The 25,011-nt window shown below is 37.4% G+C and overlaps 2 protein-coding genes across 2 annotated transcripts; both read left to right on the forward strand.

Annotated features, from left to right (window-relative positions):
• The first annotated feature begins 8,961 nt into the window (after positions 1 to 8,961).
• Positions 8,962 to 24,352, forward strand: LOC134621279 (transmembrane protease serine 9-like). Its single transcript, XM_063467705.1, has 11 exons — positions 8,962 to 9,012; positions 9,088 to 9,235; positions 9,320 to 9,455; positions 9,623 to 9,886; positions 9,960 to 10,119; positions 13,065 to 13,291; positions 22,970 to 23,066; positions 23,318 to 23,465; positions 23,563 to 23,695; positions 23,833 to 24,087; positions 24,188 to 24,352. Exons 1-11 carry the CDS (start codon positions 8,991 to 8,993, stop codon positions 24,350 to 24,352), a joined length of 1,755 nt encoding a protein of 584 aa, XP_063323775.1. The 5' UTR covers positions 8,962 to 8,990.
• On the forward strand, positions 15,102 to 16,786 carry LOC135932307 (granzyme B-like). The gene is made up of 5 exons (XM_065469727.1): positions 15,102 to 15,159; positions 15,235 to 15,382; positions 15,466 to 15,607; positions 16,194 to 16,463; positions 16,555 to 16,786. The coding sequence occupies exons 1-5, from the start codon at positions 15,102 to 15,104 to the stop codon at positions 16,720 to 16,722; spliced, it is 786 nt and encodes a 261-aa protein (XP_065325799.1). The 3' UTR covers positions 16,723 to 16,786.
• Positions 24,353 to 25,011: the final 659 nt, after the last annotated feature.

The raw sequence follows: 25,011 nt of genomic DNA on the forward strand, positions 1-25,011 counted from the left end.
AAACACCGCGTTGCATAGCAGCAGCTTCGTTAATTTTGTACGCCATAGTAAATGGTTTTTACAATCTGCTTCTTTCAAGTCTTTCTAACGTTTTCTCGACAACAAGGCTAATAGAACATTTAATATATTTAAAACTTTTATACTCTTTAACTGTTTGAAGTTGATGTTTATTGTGGACTTTTTTGTTGGATTGTAGTCCTACTGTTTAAAATAAGGGAAAAAAATTAATATTCAGTCCATATTCAGCTCAATTTGTATTACTACTGGATGTTGGTACATTTGTGATCCATTTATCATAAGCAGTTTTCCACAATAGAAATTAAAAGCCGTGTGTACATATAACAACAGATTCTCAGAACAAACAGTCCCTGGATCCATTTCAGTTGAGTAAAGTAATTTGAGTGCCTTGGTTCATGGTAATCTTCAATAAAGAAAAATGTGGATACGTCAGCAGTCACGGCTCACGTGCTTACAAGCCTTATTTAAATAGTTTTTTTTAGTCATGAAGAGCCACAATGGCATTTTTATCTGCTCCTGTGCATGGCGCTGATTGTTAAGAGTTGGTAACATCTCCATCACAGCACTTCGACATAATCCCCCTCTCATCATAATCATGAAGAAACTCACAGCGGGAGAGGCGTTGATATGGAGGACCTCCCCGTGTCTAATGAAAGCTCTGTGGTTATGAACTATGCAGCCGAGCATCAAGATCATTTACACACAGACGAGACCTTCGGTGGCACAGGAGGCCACTCGGTCTTTTCAGTGAACAGAAAGGAGAGTCGGGCATGAATAGTGGGTGTTTGGGGTGAATAAAGGCCAACCTTTCAGCCTGTCATAATGTGAGATTACTGTGACGGGGTACATGTCTGGTCAGAATGGCGTGAAGTCACACTGTAGTTCAGCTCTGACGGTCTGGGTGCGACACAGAATATCGGTATGGGGGGTCTGGCAGTACTGTTGCCATGTAAATGTCTTTGTCCTCTGCTGTGCACACCAGAGGTGCGCTTATATTTTTGAGAAGTAAATGATATTTGCAATTCTTGCTGATGTTGGTAAAACTTTCACTTAAAAGAAAGTTACCTTAACTCTGGAGAGTACTAGATGAACTTTTTACTCCATTTCTAGTCTGTTCTCAGATTATCTAACTGTCTGCTGACATAAAATTTAGAAAGTAAATAAGAGGAGGGTCATGAATGTTAATAAGCTATTGAAGCTTTATTAATATGCTATTATACTTTATAAAGTCCATTCAAAAATAGGGTTGCACAGAACAGAGAAATCCCATTTTCTGACTGATCTCCTGATAGACTCGCTTCTTTGTCAGTGTCCTCCATCTCCTGTGCTCTACCTCTCCTCTTTCTTCCTTAAACCATCCAAGAATCTCTTTCTCCTTGGCCTGAGGGTGCGACTGGCTGTTGGTGCCAGTTCCACGGACAGCAAATGGGAGCTGTAATTATCATTGCTCCACCACTGTCCTGTCAGTGTGCTCGCCAGCAAAACAAGAGGGGAGCCTTTGGAAGTCCTGATCAAAAGCTTTGGCCTTTGATCATGAAGCAAAAGGAAAAACCTAAACACTGTGCAAAATCAACAAGGAATGTCCCAAAGAGAGAGACCTCAGGAGAATGCAAATGACAGCCATCCAGAACACATCCTCAACTCCTCCTCTGCAGTGACATGCTGATGTCACTAACACAGGTGTTTGGGCTGTGTTTGATCTAACCCGCATAAGCAGAGGACTGAGGGAGTGAGTCACGCACTGATGTTGTTGCACAAGTATATAAAGACAGCACATGGTAAGCTGCACAGCAGGTAATGTGTTCATGTTTTTGGAAAGGCCTCAGCAGGTTTACATTTTGAATTTGATGGAAATATCTCTATACTTATATCATAGTACGGTATGTCTTCACATCAGTAAAAACATAAAAAATAGATGGGATTCTGCGTGACCCAACACAATTAATGTTCATAAAGAAGGTAACTTTGTAGGCAACAAAATAAATTTGCAGCTGACTGACAGAAAAAAGTAATAATAGAAGCCCATTTTGAGGGCCTCAGCCAAAATCTACAGGGGCACAAGTCATGCTGCTTCAGCGACAACAAACCACAGCCTCTAGAACCTTTGAAACCCTGTGTGGTCATTTTCTCTCACAGTGACTGAAAAGAACTGTGGTGGGTGGGAAAGAGAAAAAAAAAGAGCCCTTCTTAATACCAATCTTATGTATGTAGACGAAAATGGGAGAAGTGGGAGGGGTTGGGGGGTGGCAGACAGACTAAGGCACAATTTTAAAGCGCTTATTGAATTGCCATTACAGCTCCTGAGACTAATTGTGGCTGTTGTGTGTCTCTCGGTGGCCTAGGGGGCTCTGGAGTGGCCCTGTATGCTCTTACTCAGTGGGGTTTTCAAACCGAGTGGCCCTGAAAGAGAACAGGACCACCGTAGATCAATGGCAAACCTTTCACTCTTTCACAGGCCCTCACTAATCCTTCTCATTTGTCTGCCATTTGTTGAGGCACATTCACAGCTCCCTGAATTTAGGATTAGGGCTTGTTTTGTTACAAAAACAGCCCAAGTTATAAAGCTGAATAGATGGACTGAAGGGTGGACGACAGATGAGTGTGCATGTGAGTTTTTGAACATGTTTGCATGTGTGTATGGTTATTATGTATACACTGTTTGTATGAACAAATTTATGAGATCACAGCGCCTATTCATCTATATGCACATGATTTGTGGCCACGACACACATGTAAAAATATATGGACATTTCAAGGTGAATTCTAGCATAAAAGATTAATAAAGAGATGTAAAGGGGCAGAAATAGAGGCAGTCACACTCAGAGAAAGTGTATAGATAGATAGATAGATAGCAGAGATCAACACACTTTGACAGCCCAGTCCTTCCATTTTTAACCAGCTCACATCTGCACAGTATGTATATGTGAAAATCCTCCTTCACCTAAAATTTCAACACTCTGGAAATACTAAATATGTCACAGTGCTGCTGTTGCTGTTATCTCTAAGACAGGACGTGGAAAACTTTCTTCATATTTCTGCAAAGGCCTTTTGCTCTTTTGCTGCCATTAATTCAGTTTTGTATACATGTTTCTCAATGTAGCACTTTAGTTATGAGTGCATGGATTAGCAATGCACATATCTATATATCTGTAAATACATCTATATTAGTATCTGCATCTCTCTCTCTCTTGCTGTGTACATGTGTAGTCACATTTATTTGCACAAAGAGAGAGCAAAGACAGAGTTCTCTGTCCTGAATCACCTTTTGGAAATAAACTTTTCATAAAAAGGAGGAAAAGCAAGAACAAATTGATTCATCACACACAAATACCTGCAAAGGAAATACAGTTTCATTAAAGCTGCTGCAATTCCCTTTGAACTTCAGAGTTTTTCTCCATTGTGTTCTGTTTGAACCTGAGAGTGTGCTTTGACAGACTTGGCAGTCTGCTACACGGCTATCAGACTGAAGCCTTCTCATCACTGACTGGATTAGTGTTCATGTTTGAAGCCACTTAGTAGACTTTAGACAGGGCTGCTGAGTGGCATATGCGCCACATTTCCCCTTAAGCCCTGCCATGCCATCCAAAGGTATGTGGTGCTGACTGGCCAAACGCCATGTCAGGCATTCTTTGAATATCTGCAGCCCTGCCAGACACCAGGGGATGAGGTGAGGAGATGGATGGAAAGACGATTGTGTGACAGCAAAGTTGATCCCTGAAAAAGAACATATTAAAGGCTAGAAATACCAGTAACAGTAGTGATTTCTTGCTGAGAGCTACACAGAAGTGACAACAACACTTTGCCACACATTCAGTGAGGGGATCAGGTGGCTCTGTTTTGCTCTAAGGGACATTTCTCATATGGTTGGGGTTCACTATTCCCCTTGGAAGGAAATGTCGCTGCAAATCTGCAGCAAGTCCTGGGTCTTCCCTGGGGCCTGCTCCCAGTAGCACATGCCCGAAACACCTCGCCTAGGAGGCAACCAGCAGGAACCTAGTCAGTCACCTCAACTGGCTTCTTTTGATGGGAAGGAATAGCAGCTCTCCTCAGAACCTCTCAAATAACCAAGCACCTCATCCTGTCTCTGAGGGAGAGCCCAGAGACAGGATGAGCAAAAAAATTACCACCACTTGTATACACATACTTATTCTTTTAGTCACTATCTAGAACTCACGACCATAGGTGAGGATAGGAACAAGAAATGACAGGTAAACTGAAAACTTCGCTTTCATGCTTAGCTCTCTTCACCACAACCAATCAGCACAGCTTTTGAATTACTGCAGAGGCTGCCAAGCACAAATAAAAAATTAAAATGTAAAAATATGTTTATTAATTTGCAATCTTTTCTTACTGACAAGTATCTTTTAAATCACAGATTCTAGCTACGTGTTTCCAGTGCCACAGGTTTTTATGGCAGCTTTAACTAATTAGCTGCTTGTTGCTATTGATATTATTTACTTCTCAAAAGTTTGTGAGGGTAAAAAGAATGTATACCTGCTTTAAATTTTTACTTTAACAAAAATGCAGAAGCAATTTGTGAAAAACTACATGCACCCTTACTGCTTCATTAAGAGGTTATGTAGAAACCAAGGAACTGCTAATCAATTAACTGATCATCTGTAGCCTGACCACTTCTATAAAAGCAGAAGTTTTGAGCTGTGGCAGATTGCTGGACTGGTGCAAAATTAAAGAAGCTACTATTGCTGCCATTCAGTCAATTTCCAGGCTATTTAAAGGCCACCGTTCCACAGTGATAATGATTATTCACAAATGTAAAACAATCAAGATGGATGCCAATCTTCACAGGAGTGCATGTCCTAGCAAATTCATTCCAAGTTCAGACTGTCCAATGCTCACAGAAACTGCAAAAAAACAAACAAAAAAACAAGGGAACAAGAGAAACCTCTTAGACTCACAGGCCTCAGTTAGCATGTCAATACGATAAAGTCCAAGTTCTATCTGAACAAACCGCGAGATTTTTGGAACAGTATGGAGATTTGGCCATAATGCACAGTGCACAGGAAGTCAGCACAACACCAATACCAGCTGTCAACCACGGTGGTCGAGGGCTGATGAGTTTGTTTTGTTTTGCAGCCACAGGACTTTGACACCTTGCAGTTATTGTGCTCCTCTTGATACCAAAGTATTCTAGAATCAAATGTGAAGCCATCTGCATGACAGGTTTGGCCAAAACAATGATCCAGACCACAGCAGCAAAACTCTACAACATAATGGCTAAAAAAGAAAAGAAGCAAGATGCTGCAGTGGTCCATATATTTGACCTCAATCTCACCTGTCCAGACCTTAAGATATGGTAGCTGTGCATCTGAGATTTGCAACGAAATCCTGCAAACCACAATGAAATGAAGCAACATAGTGAAAAAGAGCGGCCCAAAATGCCTCCACTATGGTGTGAACGACTTATAAAGTCATATAGAAAATAATTAATTCAAGTTATTGTCGCTAAAGGTTGTTCCAAGACATTGAATAATGGAGTCTACTTAGTTTTTCTGCATTTTGACATAGTTTTTGTTAAATAAATAATGCCTAAATAATGTTGTATTTAAATAATTTTAAGGCCTTATAAGAACTAGATATGTACCTTAAGCCTTAAATAGCTCTCATAGCTTTACCAAGCTTTTAACTGTAAGCAGCAGTGATACTGTAGCAGTGATGTAGACATGCTAAAAGACTAAAAAAAAGCAGTGCACTCAGCAATCATGCTATTGGGTAAACCTGTTTAGTCTAATGCAATCCAACATGTCAGCTCCCTTTGTTTATATGCTCATAATCTGTACTTTGTAATAATTTTGTCCTGGACTGCATTACACTGAAAGTCTAGCTAATGTTCTGGATATTTACAAACATAAAAAGAATATCAGAAATACATTTCACAATAACACAGTCCAGTAGAACTTCACTCTATGTATACACATGTTAGCATCTGTCTTTCCTTTGTGTTCCTCAACAGCTGATCTTGGAAGTACAGTGTCCAGTTGCTTGGATGAATGGTTCTCATATTTTGGCTATTTTTGTGCACTGAATGACTGTACACAAACTTCTCCTGTATAGACATTTAGTAACACTGGGTGGATTTTTATTTGCTTAAAGAACATAAGTTGTACCATTAATAGAGAAACATCACAAATGAAAAGGTAATAATAAACAAGAAAAAAAAGGCTAAAGGGGAACCTTCTACATAGTTTGGTCAGCTTAGGCAGCCCACATGTTGGCCAGAGTCCCAGTCAACATCCTGAGGTTGTCTTTGGCTGTTAGTAAAGGGAAAAGACCAAAGTCAGTCACTTCATGCAAAGTTTGCGCTGTGCCAAGCCTATCCACCCTACTGCTCAATTCGTGCAGAAGAAATTCTTCATGGCAGTGAAACTAGACAGCCTCTGTGTTTTGTCACTGTACGCATGGTGATATTTCTTCAGCACTGTGTTTTTTTCCAACTTCAAAGATTAACAGGTGTCCTTTAATGACATTTATGCACAATATCAAAATGTGCTTGCTTTCTGCGGCGAAAATGTTTAAAATAAACCAGCTGAGGAGGTTGGTGTTGGATTAAAAACCCACATGTTGTGTCACGCAGCGATCGTGATGTGTAAAGGTCTTTAATCATTATTGTTTCAGAGAGAATTTGACACTGGCTGGAAAAACCTAAGGATGCTGCATCCAACATCTGCAGAGAAACAATTTTCCAGTCAAACCTTACTAAGGATTAATGCAAAAAATGAAAATTTTCTGTATCCTGTAGTATGAATGTTTATTAGAGTATAATACAAATAGAGTCAGAAGTGACATTAAGAGGTTTTTTGGACACGGAATTAGCAGAGACAGGCCGCTGGGACACCTATCAATCAAAGCTACCACAGCCCTTACTTCCAAAATGTAAAAAAAGACTCTCCATACTACTTTTTTATAAAGAGATAAATTGGCTTAGAGGCCAAATTTTTTGCACCGAAATGAGAGTAAATGGGGACTCTGACTTTTTGGACAACTGGGAGTTTCAACTGGCATGTCTGAAAATACCAAAGACAACGACAAATCAATCCCACTCTGTTAAGCTTTGAACATTGCATAAAAGAAACCAGTGCATCACATAATGATTTTTTTTTTTTTTTTTGCATATGACTATGTGTCCCCCTTTCTACATTCTTGTGCCTATTCATAATACATTTGGTTTAATAGCTTCAACCATAACATTCATCTTAGTGAGGACAGACGCCTTCCACTATTGAAGTGTCAGTAAGAGACATACACCCACATCCAAAAATGAACCATTCAGGATTATAATATTAATAATATGAATTGAGACTGTAAGTAAATCTAGATTATTTAATGTTTCAGTGTCAGAGCTGTCTCATATTTTCTGGCAAACGTTGAATAATGACATTTAAAATCAAAATAAATCAAATAAAGAAATGATTAGCATTGGCCCATAACTGCAATGGGATAACTTGATTACTGCTTTTTTTTTTTCATAAAAGACAGACGAACACAGCTTGTGTTAAGAAGAGCGTCTCAATTTGTGACTTCATACTGATGGATGCATGGCTCCCTCTGATGGTCAGAGAGCAGAGCAACTTAAAAGCTTAGTGACCTATGAACTTTTTTATGCTCAAAATTATGATGTATTTAGCAACAGTTGAGCTGTACACATATAGAATATGACATATGATGATTTGCAGATATTGAAAGAACAAGCTTAATAAGTATATGTAATAAGACTGATTTGTGATGTATATTGATTGATAAGGTGCAGTGTAAATATTTCAGTGTGTGTATATAATATATCTCTGTATGTGTATTTGCTTGACAGCACTACAAATGAATGAAATTGCAGTAAACTATATGACTTTTACTTGCTGTACTTACTTTTATTTGTATTTTGCACCACTTTTTGAAAAGACAGACTAGTTTAACTAGTTTAACATCTGTGCAAAGGTGTGGCTGGAAACTGTGATTTTAGTGACTCATTTAGTTTTCACAGTTTTTCAAAGTGTGATGTTTCTCACAGCTACAGAAAACAAGAAAAAAGGAGAACAAATTGCACTGGCATTCTTTTAAACCTCATTAAATGTCAGTTCACTTGGTGGTGAGAGGTCCAGAGTTCCCTTTAAAGCGCAAAATAACACCATAAAAAGAGTCATAAATAAATGAATGTGTAAAGAAAAGAAATAGAAAGGAAGGAAGTCCTGTTGATGAAAACCCTGAGGATTGAGCCAGCAACCTTCTGATGGTTGCTGCCCTGTCTGTCCACTTTTACAGTTCTCTATAAGCCTCTCTAAAAGCCTTATAGAGAACTCTGCTGCCCTCTGCAACATATCATGACGTATTGAGCAACAACACTATGGAAAGAGGAAGCATAATGTAATAAAACATCTGACATAAAATGTAAAAATGTGTGACATATTTATAAATATACATTTTTAGTAATTGAAAGCACTCTATCAAGTGCAGTGTGTATGTGTTTGCATTAAGTCTGCATGACTCACAATAGTAATCAGCATAATTAGCATCACTTATTTGAATCAAACTAAAGAGTAACATTTTGAAGAGCTAGACCTCTTTAACTCCCGTAATTGCAAAGCTGTTGCTGGAAAAGAAAACTTCATCAGCTCTTGTATGTTTCACAGTTTTAAAGGTGTGATTTTTCATGCTGCTAGAAAAAATGACAAAGAGAGATTCGGAATACTTTTAATTCATTTAATGTAAGTTCAGTTAATATTGAGGGTATAGGACTGCCCTTTAACGATAAAAATAAAACCACAAAAAGAATCTAAAAAAAAATAAGACTGCAATGATAAATGTCTGACAAAAGTTTGAGAAGAGAGATACACAGGATGTGGTGTTAATGAAAACCACAGACAGACTGCAAGGTGATGCATAAAGTAGTCGTCTGCCCCCCTAAACGACTGCATTTCACAGGCATAATGCACACTCTGCAACTGTTTCTGCTCTTCCTAGCAATGATTTGTCTCCAACAAAATGGTAAGATTTCAGTATCTTATCTTTTTTTTAAAACGTGTGAGATAACAGTTCTTCATTTTTTTTGTTTGTTTGCAGTGAAGGGGAGTGAAATCATAAAAGGTAAAAAAGCCAAGAAGAGTTCAATGCTGTACATGGCATCAGTGCAAAACAGGATAAGGCACATATGTGGAGGATTCCTTGTCAGTGAAGACTTTGTATTGACTGCTGCACACTGTGATGATTGGTAAGCTACCAAGATCCTACAAGGAACCTGTTCAGTACCTAAGTATGAATATTTCTGCAGACTTCTTAATTATAATCAATACAGGAATCCTAGAAATGTTGTTCTGGGCACCCACAATCTCAAGAAAGCTGAGAATTCCATGATATATCAAATAAAAAAGAAGTGCAAGCACCCTTCTTACAATGATGTTACATTTGAAAATGATATCATGCTTCTCAAAGTAAGTAGATAACTGTTTAACTTCAGTATTCATCAACTCATTTATTACAATATTATATGTTGATATGATATGTATGATATATTTGGAGATCTCAATTCATCAGCACTGAGTAATCAGAAAATTTGAAGATTTGTGATTTTATGTATTTCTTTTTTTTTTCTCTCCAGCTGTCTGAGAAAGTTTACCTGGACAAAAAAAGACGAATTAAACCAATTAAACTTCCAACTCAACAAATAAACCTAAAAGAAAACAAAACCTGCACAGTAGCTGGATGGGGAGCCACAGAAAGTCGTGGTGAACCTGTTGATAGCTTGCAAGTGGTGGATGTTCCCATCATTAACCTGGAGAAGTGTAAGAGGATTTGGCAAAATAGTATTCCTGATAATGTTATCTGCGCAGGAGGATACTACAAAAATAAAGGAATCTGTCAGGTATTTTTATATTAACTATAGTGTAAACATCATAATTGTTAAACAAAATCAAATAAAGATATTTTTCCTACAGGGTGATTCTGGGGGTCCTCTGGTATGTGACAAGAAGATGGCAGTTGGAATTGTTTCCTTGAACAAAGGTGAAAAATGTGACTATCCTGATGTCCCCAACGTCTATACAGACATTTCAAAATTCCTGCCCTGGATTAAAGATATTCTCAACAAAAAGACTTGCTAAATGTTTGAATTATATTGTGGATGTTGACACAATTAATAATAAAAGCTCCATCATTTGCAATATCCATAACTACAGAATGAGACAGCTGATTACTGCTATTTTTTTAATATCCAAATAAAACAATTATTTTTGTGATCTCTAGAGATAGTGGGGAGCATTTTTAAATCACTCCAGACAGAGCTTTAAACATAATATGAAACTCATCAGTGTATTACATCAGACGTAAAAGAGAATAAATATATAATTAAAACTGCATTATGTGCAATACTATGTGTCTATTTTTGCTGTGCTTTGCCTGTTCATGTCCTTAGGATGGTGGTTTTCCACCATCAGCGTATGCTCCCTGTGATGGTCAAAGAGCAGAGGAACTCCAATAGTATACAGACAACTCTGCTGCAGAGGGTTGGGCAATCACAGCCTTGTCAGATGGTGATAGATCATCTTTGAGCATCTTACAATGCTGTGACTGCCCAACACTCCATCAATGGTACTAATGGCCATTGATCGATGGACATGACAATCTGCATATATATATATATATATATATATATATATATATATATATATATATGTATACTGGTCCTTCTCAAAAAATTAGCATATTGTGATAAAGTTCATTATTTCCTGTAATGTACTGATAAACATTAGACTTTCATATATTTTAGATTCATTACAAACAACTGAAGTAGTTCAAGCCTTTCATTGTTTTAATATTGATGATTTTGGCATACATAACTCATGAAAACCCAAAATTCCTGTCTCAAAAAATTAGCATATTTCATCCGACCAATAAAAGAAAAGTGTTTTTAATACAAAAAAAGTCAACCTTCAAATAATTATGTTCAGTTATGCACTCAGTACTTGGTCGGGATTCCTTTTGCAGAAATGACTGCTTCAATGCGGCGTGGCATAGAGGCAATCAGCCTGTGGCACTGCTGAGGTGTTATGGAGGCCCAGGATGCTTCAATAGCGGCCTTAAGCTCATCCAGAGTGTTGGGTCTTGCGTCTCTCAACTTTCTCTTCACAATATCCCACAGATTCTCTATGGGGTTCAGGTCAGGAGAGTTGGCAGGCCAATTGAGCACAGTAATACCATGGTCAGTAAACCATTTACCAGTGGTTTTGGCACTGTGAGCAGGTGCCAGGTCGTGCTGAAAAATGAAATCTTCATCTCCATAAAGCTTTTCAGCAGATGGAAGCATGAAGTGCTCCAAAATCTCCTGATAGCTAGCTGCATTGACCCTGCCCTTGATAAAACACAGTGGACCAACACCAGCAGCTGACATGGCACCCCAGACCATCACTGACTGTGGGTACTTGACACTGGACTTCAGGCATTTTGGCATTTCCCTCTCCCCAGTCTTCCTCCAGACTCTGGCACCTTGATTTCCGAATGACATGCAAAAGTTGCTTTCATCCGAAAAAAGTACTTTGGACCACTGAGCAACAGTCCAGTGCTGCTTCGGTTTTGAGTAATGAACCAGGCTGGGAGTTTTTAAAAGCCTCAGGAATCTTTTGCAGGTGTTTAGAGTTAATTCGTTGATTCAGATGGTTAGGTTAATAGCTCGTTTAGAGAACCTTTTCATGATATGCTAATTTTTTGAGATAGGAATTTTGGGTTTTCATGAGTTATGTATGCCAAAATCATCAATATTAAAACAATGAAAGGCTTGAACTACTTCAGTTGTGTGTAATGAATCTAAAATATATGAAAGTCTAATGTTTATCAGTATATTACAGGAAATAATGAACTTTATCACAATATGCTAATTTTTTGAGAAGGACCTGTATATATATATATATTTTCTTAATTTTAGAAAACATAGTTTAGAATTCAACTTTATTGTCATTGCACATTGTTTCTTCATGCTGGTCAAATTCAACAGTAAGATACTGTCACTACACTAACATCTTCGATTGTAAAAATGATTGTTAGAGCCAATCTATAGAGAAATATTTTTGATACTGTTTCAGCTATTATGTTACATGTTTGATTTTGTATAATATGTTGTTAGAGAATAGATGCTGCGTGTTTAATTTGTGTCGGGTAAGAAAACATTACAGCGCATGTGTGGTAGCAGGTTAGGATGCGCCAGAACAGCAATGGAAATGTGCGCTGTAGCAGCAAATGGTTTTTTGACCATGACATCATTTGTTTGTATGTACGAGTCAGAAATAAATCTGGACAGCTCACATTAAGAAGTGGAAGAATTATTTTTTCAAAGCTTGGGACAGAAATTCGCCACTACATAAAAGTCAAAAAACCATGCGAGTAACGGAGGAATGTTTGCGCGGTGGAGCCACCGACTGAGTCATAGAAAAGTCACTGGATCGTCGGCATAAGGACGCCTACGCACAACAACACAGCGAACAGCTAAGTAAAAAGTGTTTTGTCAAATGCATCTTACCTGTGGAAGTAGCATAAAGGAGTTTGTGCAGTACACCACCCGACAGCTGTGCCGAAGAAAAATCATTACGGATTAGCGGTGTTATATAATTACAATGGCGGACGGCATTAATGACAGTGTGACAGCCAGAGGGCGATGACAGACAAAGGTCTGGAGTTCAAACTGCATCAGCTCACAAAGGTGAGAAGAGGCAAATTAGGACAAGTGACAGCACAGGAAGATGAAACTGAGCGACTTTTGAGCCGTGAAATTCTGCCAGCTGTAAATGATGTGAGAGAGGCACTGAAGGCTTATAAGAAGTTGTATGAAGAGTTTCAAGAATGCAATTATGCAGTGTTGCTGTGTATTAAAGATGAGGAGGAAAAGGAGGCTGACCAACAACTTTGGTTTCAGCCAATGTCAGAACGATGTTTGTAGTTCATTAATAGAGTTAATACATGGATTGAAGCACAAACATGTGATCAAGAGATAACGCCCATGGACAGTGCATCCAGAGTGTCAAAAACATCTAGAGCGTCAACCACGTCTAAAGTATCCAACACGTCAAGGGTGTCGACAGCATCATCAGAGCGCATCAAGGAAGTAGCTAACAGAGCAGCTCTGATGGCACGAGCAGCGTCTCTGAAAGAAAAACAGGCTCTAGAGTTAAAAGAAGCAGAAATTAAAGCTGCAAAGGAAAGACTGGAAATTGAAACAGCCATTGCAGTGTCTACTGCCAAAGTGAAAGTGTATGAGGAATGTGAAGAGGTTAAGTCTCAAGTGAGTGAAACCAGAATTACGGTAACGGCACGTCGTGACCTCCTGAAGATGAACAACGAAAATGGTCATGGCAACGTAAAACACACGCCAGGGAAGCCAACAGAGATAGAGAGGTCTGCCTCTCAGAGGAATCCTGGTGATCTAGGTGCTGCATCAGGGGCCATACCTAAGACACATAGAACTCCACTGCAGGGGCCGAGCCAAAAATGTAACAGGCCTCAGTGCTGGTTCTAACAGTCTGAGCTGCTTCCAGCTTTATTTGTGAAGAGCACAGCAGCTTACAAAACACGTAGCTAGCTCGTACAGCTGCGACGTAAAATTTTCATAAGCTAAGATGACCTTAAAATAACGGGGCTACGTGCAGTGATGCTAGCGTTAGCCATGTTAGCACGTTACCTTCAACAGGTGGTCAGACTGCGTAAACAGGCACTCAGTCAGAGGTTGTGCTCTCCGTTTCGCTGCAGGGTCCCTTCATTCTTCACATATCCGTGTCGAGCTGAGTGTAAATCCTGAGGCTGAACGGCCTTTGTACAAGCACACGCTTCTTAGCAGGGCGAAGCTATGAGCTAGAAAAATCCAGGCTGGCAGACAGCCTGTGTCTGACCAACCAATCAGAGAGCTCCTTACATCCCACGGTGTGGCTAATTTGAATAGCAGCAGGATTTTTAAAATGAAGTTGTTAATCCAGCAGCTAATCCAACTGCTAATCCACATGTTAATCCCTGAGCGAACAGGAAAGGGAAATGGATTTTGAAATGCAGTTTATTAAAGTGCAATTCGAAAAAGGATTTTGAAATGCAGTTTATTAAAGTGCAATTCGAAAAAGTTTTTTGAAATGCAGTTTATTAAAGTGCAATTCGAAAAAGGATTTTGAAATGCAGTTTATTAAAGTGCAATTCAAAAAAGGTTTTTGAAATGCAGTTTATTAAAGTGCAATTCAAAAATGTTTTTTGAAATGAAGACTTGAAAAGCATTTTAAAAATCAGTTTATTAAAATTAAGCACAGAATTTTTTATTTTGATGCGCGTGGCTCTTGTGGTCCTCCGTAATCTTGGAGGAACGTTGTCTCACTTCACCGTGTACTGTACCACTGCACATGGTTGAAATCACAATAAAGGCACTTGACTTGACTTGAAAACTGTTGTCCTCTGCTAGATATGAGAAGAGGAATCGTGTAGTAAAACTTGCATAAATTTGTAGTGTTTTTATAAATATATGGATTTAGTATTTAAAAACACTGTGTACAGTGAGAGTATTTCTATACATACATATATCAATTTACATTAAGTTGGAGTCATGCTCAGTTAGTTATAGTAATCTACATACTTTTTTGACAACACACTTATTTGATGTTTTCATGTATTTTAACAGTGGCATACTGTAGAAACACTACTTTAACATCTGACATGCGACCGTGAAGGTGTAGCTGGAAAATGTGGTTTCAGTGACTCACAGTTTTCACAGGTTTTGGTGCTCTTTGGTGTTTCACACCTCTGCTTGGTTCTACAATATATATATGTATATATCTATATCTATAGATATATAGATATAGATAGATAGAGAGAGAGAGAGAGAGAGAGAGAGACTGATATTAATTCAAAATTCATTAAATTTAAACTAATTTGCTTCAATTAGTTAGTTAGTTCAAGTTCATTTAAGAGAAAAAATAAAGAAATCACATGTTTAGTGGAGATAGATGTGGGAGGAGTGACTGATAGGAAGTGTTGATGAAAGCCACAGAAAGATTGCAAGGTGATGCATAAAGCAGGCAAACTGCCCCCAACGACATTTTACTTGACTTCGATGCATCATGCACGCTCTACAGAAGTGTCTTCTATTCACAGCTGTGACATGCCTCATACAAAATGGTAAGATTGCAAAATATTCTTATTAAAGTTTTGCAAAAAATATATTTTTCTCAGTTTTTCTTCATTTATTTTCAGCACTGGGAAGTGAAATCATAAATGGCAAAAAGGCTGAGGAAAAGTCCATGCAGTATATGGCATCAGTACAAAACAACAAAGAACACAAGTGTGGAGGATTCCTTGTCAGTAAAAACTTTGTAATGACTGCTGCGCACTGTCCTGTTGAGTGAGTAGCCACCGATACTCTTCAAGCAATGTCACATTCATGTAAATATACATAATTATTTTGTTTTTCAATCATTCCTGCAGGAATCCTAAATCCTTAAGTGTTGTTTTGGGCGCCCATGATCTCAGGAAGGCAAATAAGAAAATGAGATATGGAGTAAAAATGATCTGCAAACACCCTGCCTTCAAGGAAGTTGCAAATGGGAATGACATCATGCTTCTCAAAGTAAGTATTCATCTATTCAGTCTCAGCTTCACAAAGCATATCAGACGTTCTTATGAATCAATCAATAATTAAAATAGTTAATACAGGGAGGAAAATATAAAAGAAATAAAATTAAAAGAACAGAAATCATTCAGAGAAACATTTTCTGGCACTTTCTGCCAGCATTTATAATCAAACCATTCAAAAATTATATGATTTTCTTTAAGCTTCAACCAATCAAAGCACATTTGTTTGTAGTACAGGTAAAAAAAAAACAAAAAACAGCAACAACAGTAATACATGAAATGACTTCTAGTTCCACAACAAAACAAACAAGCACTTTTTCTTAATTTGCTGTAACAATAATAAACATGTGACACATTAATAGATATATTAATACATCTAAATACGCCTGTGATAATGATAGTATTGTAGAGTAATTTGCTTTATGCAAGTGCACGCACTTTCATGTCATGAGAGATATGCAAAGACAAATACTAGAGAACCTTAAAAACACACAAATCTGACATGTTCATAACTGATATAAATAATAATCATTATTATTTTCTGTGTTTGTTTGTTTTTTGTTTGTTTTTTATCTTTCCAGCTGTCTAAGAAAGTTTCCCTGGGTAACAAAAAACCAATTAAGCTAATTCAACTTCCAATTCAAAAACTAAACCTGAAGGAAAACGAGATCTGCAGTGTAGCTGGATGGGGGCCCACAGAACCTGGTAAACACCAATCTGGTTCTGTTAATGAGCTGCAAGTGCTAAATGTTCCCATCATTAACAAGGACAAGTGTCAGAAGCTGTGGGGAAGAACTTTAAAAAATGTTATTTGCGCCGGTGGATACAAAGCAAACAGTGGAATCTGTCAGGTAATTTTTTTCATATGAATTATCAAACATAGTTTAAACATCAAAATTATCAAACAAAAACAAATTAATAATTGATATTTCTTCCTCACAGGGTGATTCTGGTGGGCCTCTCGTATGTAACAAGTTGGCTGTTGGCATTGTTTCCTTTAACAGCAACAATGGCTGTAAATATCCAGATGTCCCCAACGTCTATACAGACATATCACAATTTCTTCCTTGGATCACAGATATTCTCAAGAAAAAAAAATGCAAAGGATAAAAAATATTTTCAATGTTATTGTGGGTGTATTGTAAGACTGTTGGGCAAGTGATATGTGAGCTATGTAAACTGCTTAAATTCTGCAATATCTAACATTAAAGGGCCTTTAAAAAAAACTGCTGATGACTCTTTAATTGTCAAGCTTACAAATAGATCAGTGACATAGCTTTGAAGTGCGCAAGTTAGTGTAATGTATGAAGATAAGATAAGATAAGATAAGATAACCTTTATTAGTCCCACACGTGGGAAAAAAGTCAAAGGAGGTTTTCCTGTGGTTCGTTGGTTGTATTACATAAACTAATGAGAACTAAGATCCACTGACAAGTCAGAAAGCTCATAAACAGTCATATCCAGGGCAATTTCATCTCATTTTACTAAAGCCTGCCCGACACTGGAAACATGGACAGGCATTTCACCATGGCACAAACTCCTCAATCCGTATCATGAGATAAAAATGTCATCAGAACAAATAAATTTTTAAAAAAATGTATAGTTTTGTTTGACATCAGAATTGTACGTGGCTATTGGGAGGTCGAGTGACTTCACAAAATTTTGATAATAGGGACTAATTTCCTAGTCTTTTTGCACATTTTATTTTACATCAGTTTATAATGTGAATGCTGTTATTTATGAAAAAGAAACCAAAATCCAGACACCAGTTCAATTTCAAATAAAATATTATGTGTGAATGTGAATATGTGGATATAATGTGTCAATAGTGAGCCTCGTATTAAACATGACAAAAGTCATTTTGTATACAAATAATCTTTTGGAGCCCAAAGTTCAGGCGTCAGATTGCTCCACACACTTCATTTCAGATTATTTCTACCCTTGGAGGTTTATGATGTCATCGAGAGGAAACATCCCTTATATGGTCATCTCAAGTACACAACTCTGGCCGTCCATAACTAAATCATTTATTTTATCATTCATGGATGCCACTTGGATGGATGTGAAATTATATAGTCAGTGCCTTATTTTTTATTATGTTGTTAAAAAAAATAAGAGAAAGATATATTCACACAGTGCTTTATTTTATACACTTCGAGCACTTTATCTACTTCACATCTATGATCTAATACTGTTGTCTTTTTGACTATGGGAAGAAAACCACACAGGTACAGGGAGAACATGCAAACCTCACATATAAGGGTGTAAGGCAGGGTTGGAACAAAGGCCCTTCTTGCTAACCCTTCACTCAAGCATAATGCCACCCTTAAATGGAACAGGTATGGCATTGTGTAATGAAGTTCAGCTCTAAGGTGTGAACATTAACATCTGATGTTGCTTCCTTAAACAGCTAATTTAAGTGACTTCCTAGATCGACAAGTTACCCATTGCTTGAATAGATATCAGTGTAATGGAGGAAAACACAGTAAAAATGCATAAAAACACTGAAAATTGTAACATACACATTTTATGGCACCATGATGGCATCAGAGTTTGCTCTTGCAGTGGGATTTTGGTAAATTAAACGCCCTTTTTTTACCAGTAGGGGACAGTGTTTTACCAGAAAGTTTGAGTGATAAACAAGAAATGTGTGTATTTGGTCTGAGAACAGGGTGGTAAGCGGTTAGCACTATTTCCTTACAGAAAGAAGTTTCTGGGTATAAACGGGGGCTTTTCTGTACTGTTTTGTGTTATTACAGAGCCCAATGCAGGTGTAGATTGATTTCTTCCTCTTAACTAAAGACAGTTACAACATGCACTTAATAAGAAGAAATAAGAAGAAAATCCCCAGATCCCCAGTTAATAGCTTGGTGGATAGCTTTATAGATGACTGCTTCATTATTGTAAGATGACCACCACCAAAATGAAGCACCTAGATTATTTATCTTTCACAGACAGTTTGCAACCTTTAATATAAAGCTATACTGTTAACATCTTGTTAGTCTAATGTTGCTAATAATTAGATAAATAATTATGACCTCCACACACTCTCTTGCTTATGAAAATATCTGATGCCATAAAATTCAAAATGACATTTTCTTTTTCTCAAACTGGTGCATTTTCTCAGTTGAAACATTTTGTATATTTTTGTGCTCTACTGTGAATAAAATATGGGTAAAATATGAGGTCCTCTCTGCTTGCCTTTCAGCTTTTTTGGTTATGTACAACCAGTGTTGGGCAAGTGACTTTGAAAAAGTAATTAATTATAGTTACTGGTTACTTCTTCAAAAAAGTAACTGAGTTACAATATTCTAAAAGTAATTAATTACTTGAAAAGTAACTATTGCGTTACTTTAAAAAAAGTGCTTAACCCTCTGGGGTCCAGGTTATAACTAGCCATTTTTAACTACTTTTGATGTTTCCTCTACATTTCACCTTTAAAAACTGTTTATTTGCCTTGTTTGGTATCAATCTTTTCAGCACAACCTCACGTGTCTGAATTTACAGTTATGTTGTCATTTTGACATACTGTATTAACACAATCTGATCTAAAATCAGACAAAAAACATAAAATCCGAGTAGAAAAAGTTATATTTTTTATTGTAACAACCATAAATATGTCAATTGAATCATATTTCATAACTTTAAATGGAAATATAAATTGTCAATTTTAAAATCATACGCACAAGTTTTGCAAACAAAGTTATTTGCAGCCATTTACCTTTTACCCTTTTTTTTAATAACCATTTCATAACAATCAGCTGTTCTGCATTCAGTAAGATGCCACACAAATTATTTGTGCCACTATAAAGGAGAACATTACACCTGCAGACAGCAGTCACCTCATTGTTCTGACACACAACACAACTATCCACAACACTACACACTAACTACACAAGACAACACATTAACTACACACTCCAAACAAGCTAAACGTCACAAATCTCTCACATCTCAAAACTCGCTCTCTCTCTTTTTCTGCTCTTTCTTTCTCTCTCTCTCTCTCTCGCCGTCACTCCTAAAACTTCCCCCTCTTCCTAAACATCCAAATGTCATGTTGCCAAATCATTTTTTGATTAGTCCACATGGTACATTTTTCCACCAACACCAAAGGGGCTGTTTTTTGTTTTGTTATTTTATTTTTTGATCATAAGCAGAGAGTGCTTGCTAGCACTGTCCTTAGACAGTAAACGTGACGAAACTATTGAGGATAAAACAGGCATATATATTGTTTATCATGAGTCTGGTTTTACGTGGCCTATCAAAACAATTTAAAAACTGGTATATATCACCTTTTTGCTTTGTCATCTTGAAGTGGTCATGTGATTGGCTTACCACGACTACTTTATTCTTCCTCAGTCAAACAGCAGCACTCATGTGATTGTTTTGCCCCTTAGCTCCAGGTGTTGTGCCAAAAAGTGATCGTGATTGCCGGCCGCGGGAGCGCGCGCAGCTGCTTAAAGCTGTAGCGTCCAGATTACTTACAGCTACTTCCGTGCAAGGTGCGGTAAGCTGAAGACAGCTTCAACCATCTGTTTGTTGAAAAATAGTAACGCGACCGCCCGCAATCTCTTGTTAGTAACGTTAACGGTGTTGTAACGATAGGAATAGTAATTAGTTAGATTACTCGTTACTGAAAAAAGTAACGCCGTTAGTAACGTCGTTACTTGTAACGCTGTTATTCCCATCACTGTGTACAACTGTGGTTGTACATCACATATCTGCAATAAAAAACAATGCTTTTGGGGGGGGGGGGTGCAGCTGCACATGTAGTGGCAAGCATAAAAACTTAGAGAAGGAGACCTAACATGGATTAAAATTAATTAAAACAATGCAGTAAAAACATCAGAGAACAAAAATTCATATATATGGAGAATTAAGTAACTAATAAAATAGAGATAATAGATTAAGTATCGGTCAGTAGCATCACATTTACTATATTACTAAATAACATACTGATAGACTGACAACTGTACAATAAATATATAAAATAATAGATAATTATTCTTCTTTTCAGGCTTCCAAAATCTGTCTTCTTTGTGCATATCGTGTGGAAATTATATACAAATGTCTGATTCACAAATTTCATTTTGCCTCTTTTAATATTCTTTTCCCATTTAACAAGCAATCACACTAACTTCTTCACACCACACACACAAACACACACACACACACACACTGCTGGCAGTCAGGAATTAAGAAATTACTTGCACATGCCACCATAACACATGCAAAAGCAAAGGTAAAACCTGAAGACTGAAGCTGTGGTTTCTCTTAGTCATCTAGTTGTAGCAGTGTAAAAGGGAACCAAAAAAAAGTGGAGCAAAAAGAAAAACAACAGCTTTGATCTAACAACATTTGCTGAACTCATCACATTCTTGTCAGATAATGCTATGAAAGTGTTTCAAGCTTTGCAGACCATGGTATAGACACCTTATCTTATATCACGCAATCATCACCATGCTCTTCCTGCCTGAAGCAGTTCATCCAGGTCACCAAACAAACAAAGTATTTCCAGAATGTTTGTCTTGGCCCATCATGTCAGAGGCCCATAATAAAGGGTTTATAATGTGAGGTAGTGTAAAACTTCATTAACCATAACATCAAACTAATGTTTCTCTGACAGATTACTAGAAATCTAGGACATAATTGGAGAGGTGACATCCATCCATCTCACAATGTCACCAATATCACCTGGCTGAGAGTGAGAGTGCTACAGCATGTAAATAATGCCATCATTCACCCCCTACAAGAGCCTGGTAAGCAAACTGAAGGGGGGCATGAACATGTTCCACTTGTGAACTGATGAGAGCCAATCTCTCCAGTGGCTTTGTGACATGTGAGGTCAACACAAAGTCACTCTGAAGTCACTAAAGTCAGAAGAGGTGGCTCTCTTTCATACTAGCACCAAATACTGGAGTTAAAAATGGTAAATCTTTAAATTTACTTAGGACATAACATAACATATAAACATGTAAATATATTAAGGTATTCCCTCTTACTACTATTTAACAGTAAGCTTATATTTTTATATTTCACTTTCATCACTGTGATTGTGAGAACATTGATGTTCTACATGAAATTTGTTATCTGTGGTTTCTGTGGTTCAGTTATACTTTGTCACAGTGAATGTAAAGTTTTTCAGTGAGCTTTGAGCTACATAAAAAAAATAGCTGTGTTTCCTTCGTGTTATTCATTTATGAATTGTTGGTCAGCAGTATCCAAAAGGGTATAAGGTTTCGAAAACAGTATTCAAAAGCTGAGATTAAAAAAATAGAACTGCAGCTGTACCGCTCTTATATCCGTGGGTTTAAAACTGTCACCATCTAATCTGATATCTAAGTTTGCCTGGAAAAGAGGGCACGAAAAGCTTGTCTTACAAGAAGTGATACTACAGGTGTAGTCACCTCAGAATAGCTTTACTGTGATTGCAGTGCAAGTGTGCATTAAAAAAAAGATATCTTTCCATTTGACATTCATGCCCGTAAGTTCAGAATCTTTGCTATGCCAGAACTTACATCATTGTAACAGTAATGTGATTACTGAATTTAGTGAATTACTGAATTTAATATAATAGCACGCTGCATGCCAAATATGCTTGGGCAAGATACTAGACCCAAGTTACTCTCAGATGTATCCATCAGAGTGTAAACAGCACTTGAGCATAGAAAAAAAGTGCCTGTATGAATGAATGGGTGAATGAGGTATATTGTTTAAAGTGCTGTGAGTGCTCAAGTAGAGGAGAAAAGTGAACCAGTCCAGGTACTATTCAACATTTACATTAGTGCGTTGCTTAAAAATGTTATGTGATTAACCGTAACTTACTTTGGGGAACACATTACATTCAGCAACATCAATGACATATAAACCACTCATAAAACACTTACTTACAAACAGTGAAGAGAAGCAGGTCTACAGTAGCCTAGTAAGAACAAAGTAAGGCAAGAAAAGGAAATAAAGTAATTCAGAGAGAACAACCAATCGATCATTCTGACAGACTTTGGTTTCTATAAAATAATTAAAATGTCTGTTTTTACTGATTAAATCGATCTGACTTGATTAGTGATTATAGAAGAAGAGGAGGTCTAAAAAGACACAGAATGAATCAAATCAGGGGGCAGAAGGTGACGTAAAGAACAATTCATAATGAAGGAGTCCGTGAGACAGTGATAAGGTAAAACTCATAAAATAACCAGTGTGGTTAAGACTGATGAGGTACTGTGCAGTTATGATAAGCACGATAACACCAAGGTTCCAAATGAAGTGCACACATACACCGAATAAAGGATGTGGTTATAAGTCAAAATAAGAACGATGATCATCATACTTGACAACACAGCAAACTGCTGTATAAAAGGGTCTCCTTGACACCCCCGGAGGCTGTTTCAGTGGCAACATGGAAAGCCTGCATGCATTTCTGCTGGTCTATGTTCTGACATGTCTGGGACAACTAGGTAAGAATGGCATTATTATTATTCTCTGCACATTTATCACTATCCCTGCTACTGACAAAATATGTGAAAGAGAAACTATGTATATACAGACAAAGTGTGTCATTTGAGAATCATAAGAGCATGTTAATGTTCACGCTTTTCTTTCCAAGCTCCTTAGACTACGATGACCTGGATGACTGAGAACCTTCACAGACATGTTAATGTGACATTTACAGTGTTTTGGCTTACTTTATTTTTTTATTTTTTTGCAGGATATGGAACTGACATCATACATGGTAAAAAAGCGCCAGATAAATCAATGTTGTATATGGCTTCTGTACAGAGCAGCAAGGGTCATGTATGTGGAGGATTTCTTGTCACTGAGGACTTTGTTGTAACCGCTGCACACTGTGACACTGTGTAAGTAATCTGTTTTCTTGTGAGGCAGTCTTTGATGCGTGCCATTAAAATAGTTTTCTTAAACATATTCACCACATCTCAATGATTACTTGTTCAGGAACATCACACATGTTGTTATTGGCAACCACAATCTCCAGCAGGGCAGTAATATAAAAATAATCGTCGAAAAGAAATTCAAACCCAGCGATTTTAATGATGTTTGGCTGGGCAATGACATCATGCTCCTTAAAGTAAGTATATATTTACACAAACAACCATTACAGGTGATGTAATTTATGGTTTATTTATTTAGATTACATAAATACTACAAATGTACTAGAAAAATAGACATTTCTAATTTTTACTTTCTGCTGTTGTGTGTCTACAGCTGTCTAGGAAAGCTCAACTAGGCTGCAAAGTACAAATAATTCAACTTCCATGTGCTGAAATAACCTTGGAAGAAAATCAAATTTGTCAAGTGGCTGGATGGGGAACAACTAAAAATGGTGGCTCAGTTGTCGATGACCTGAGAGTGGTGAATGTGTCCGTCATTAACCCAGAAGTCTGTAGGGAACAATGGCCCGGTCTTCCTGTCAATGTTATCTGTGCAGGTGGATACGGCACAGACAAAGGATTCTGTCAGGTATGGCTTCTGTCCTATGTCTACTTGTTTCCTGTTGACAAATAGCTGAACAACCTAAATTAAATATGAAATAAAAAATGAAAATCCTCCTTCCTCACAGGGTGATTCTGGTGGTCCTCTGGTGTGCAACGGGTTAGCTGTTGGTATTGTTTCTTTCAACAAATATCGCAACTGTAACTACCCAGATGTGCCCAATGTCTATACGGACATCTCAAAATATCTTCAATGGATCAACAAAGTTCTGGCAACTACAAAACCTTCCTAAAAATGTATTTTTGCATTACTACAGTAGAAGCAAAAATACACATTTTGCTCTCTGTCATGATCCTTGGGTTTTTAGCTTCGGTTTTTATTTCTATTTACTCATGTTCTAGAGTCGTTAGCCCTTGAATTGTTGTATTTTAGATCTGTTTTGTTTCATATTTATTGTACCACCAATGTTTCCTCAGTCTCAACCACCCTGCTTTACTCTAATTTAGTAGAAATTTTAAGAATCTATACTTTATTTATTTCTCTGACAACTTTTTACTCTTTACTGTGCATTTTTACACAAATTTCTGTACTTTCTTCTTTCTATTCCATACAGGCTTGTTACTTTAGGTTTAAGACATTTGAGGGGAGTTTTTATTTCACATCGCTATCCTCCTTTCAACATCAAACTGATCTGAGATTAAACCAATAACACATAAAGGACAATCCTACTGGTGCTTATCACATACAAAGATGAAAGGTGCAAAAACATCATTTATGTGTCATTCATAGCGCTATACTCAGGGGTTAAAGAAAGCATTGACAGTGAAACTGGTGCTTCAGCCGTTTCTAGGTCATAGCAGGGTTGAGTCTGGCTGGTTCATGATTAGTATTTAATATTCTAACCAATTTCCTGTTTCCTGAGGGCTTGGAAGATGTTTGGGTCTTCTTCTG

Source organism: Pelmatolapia mariae, linkage group LG23, assembly GCF_036321145.2.
Source record: "Pelmatolapia mariae isolate MD_Pm_ZW linkage group LG23, Pm_UMD_F_2, whole genome shotgun sequence".
Classification (NCBI taxonomy): Eukaryota; Metazoa; Chordata; class Actinopteri; order Cichliformes; family Cichlidae; genus Pelmatolapia; species Pelmatolapia mariae.

Excerpts from the sequence above, each read along its gene's own strand:
- LOC134621279 (XM_063467705.1), top strand. The coding sequence starts at position 8,991 with ATGATTTGTCTCCAACAAAATG. Across the intron at positions 23,067-23,317 it reads GACATGTCTGGGACAACTAG|GATATGGAACTGACATCATA; the intron begins GTAAGAATGGCA and ends ATTTTTTTGCAG. Across the intron at positions 23,466-23,562 it reads GCTGCACACTGTGACACTGT|GAACATCACACATGTTGTTA; the intron begins GTAAGTAATCTG and ends TTACTTGTTCAG.
- LOC135932307 (XM_065469727.1), top strand. The coding sequence starts at position 15,102 with ATGCACGCTCTACAGAAGTGTCTTCTATTCACAGCTGTGACATGCCTC. Across the intron at positions 15,608-16,193 it reads ATGACATCATGCTTCTCAAA|CTGTCTAAGAAAGTTTCCCT; the intron begins GTAAGTATTCAT and ends TTATCTTTCCAG. Across the intron at positions 16,464-16,554 it reads CAAACAGTGGAATCTGTCAG|GGTGATTCTGGTGGGCCTCT; the intron begins GTAATTTTTTTC and ends TCTTCCTCACAG.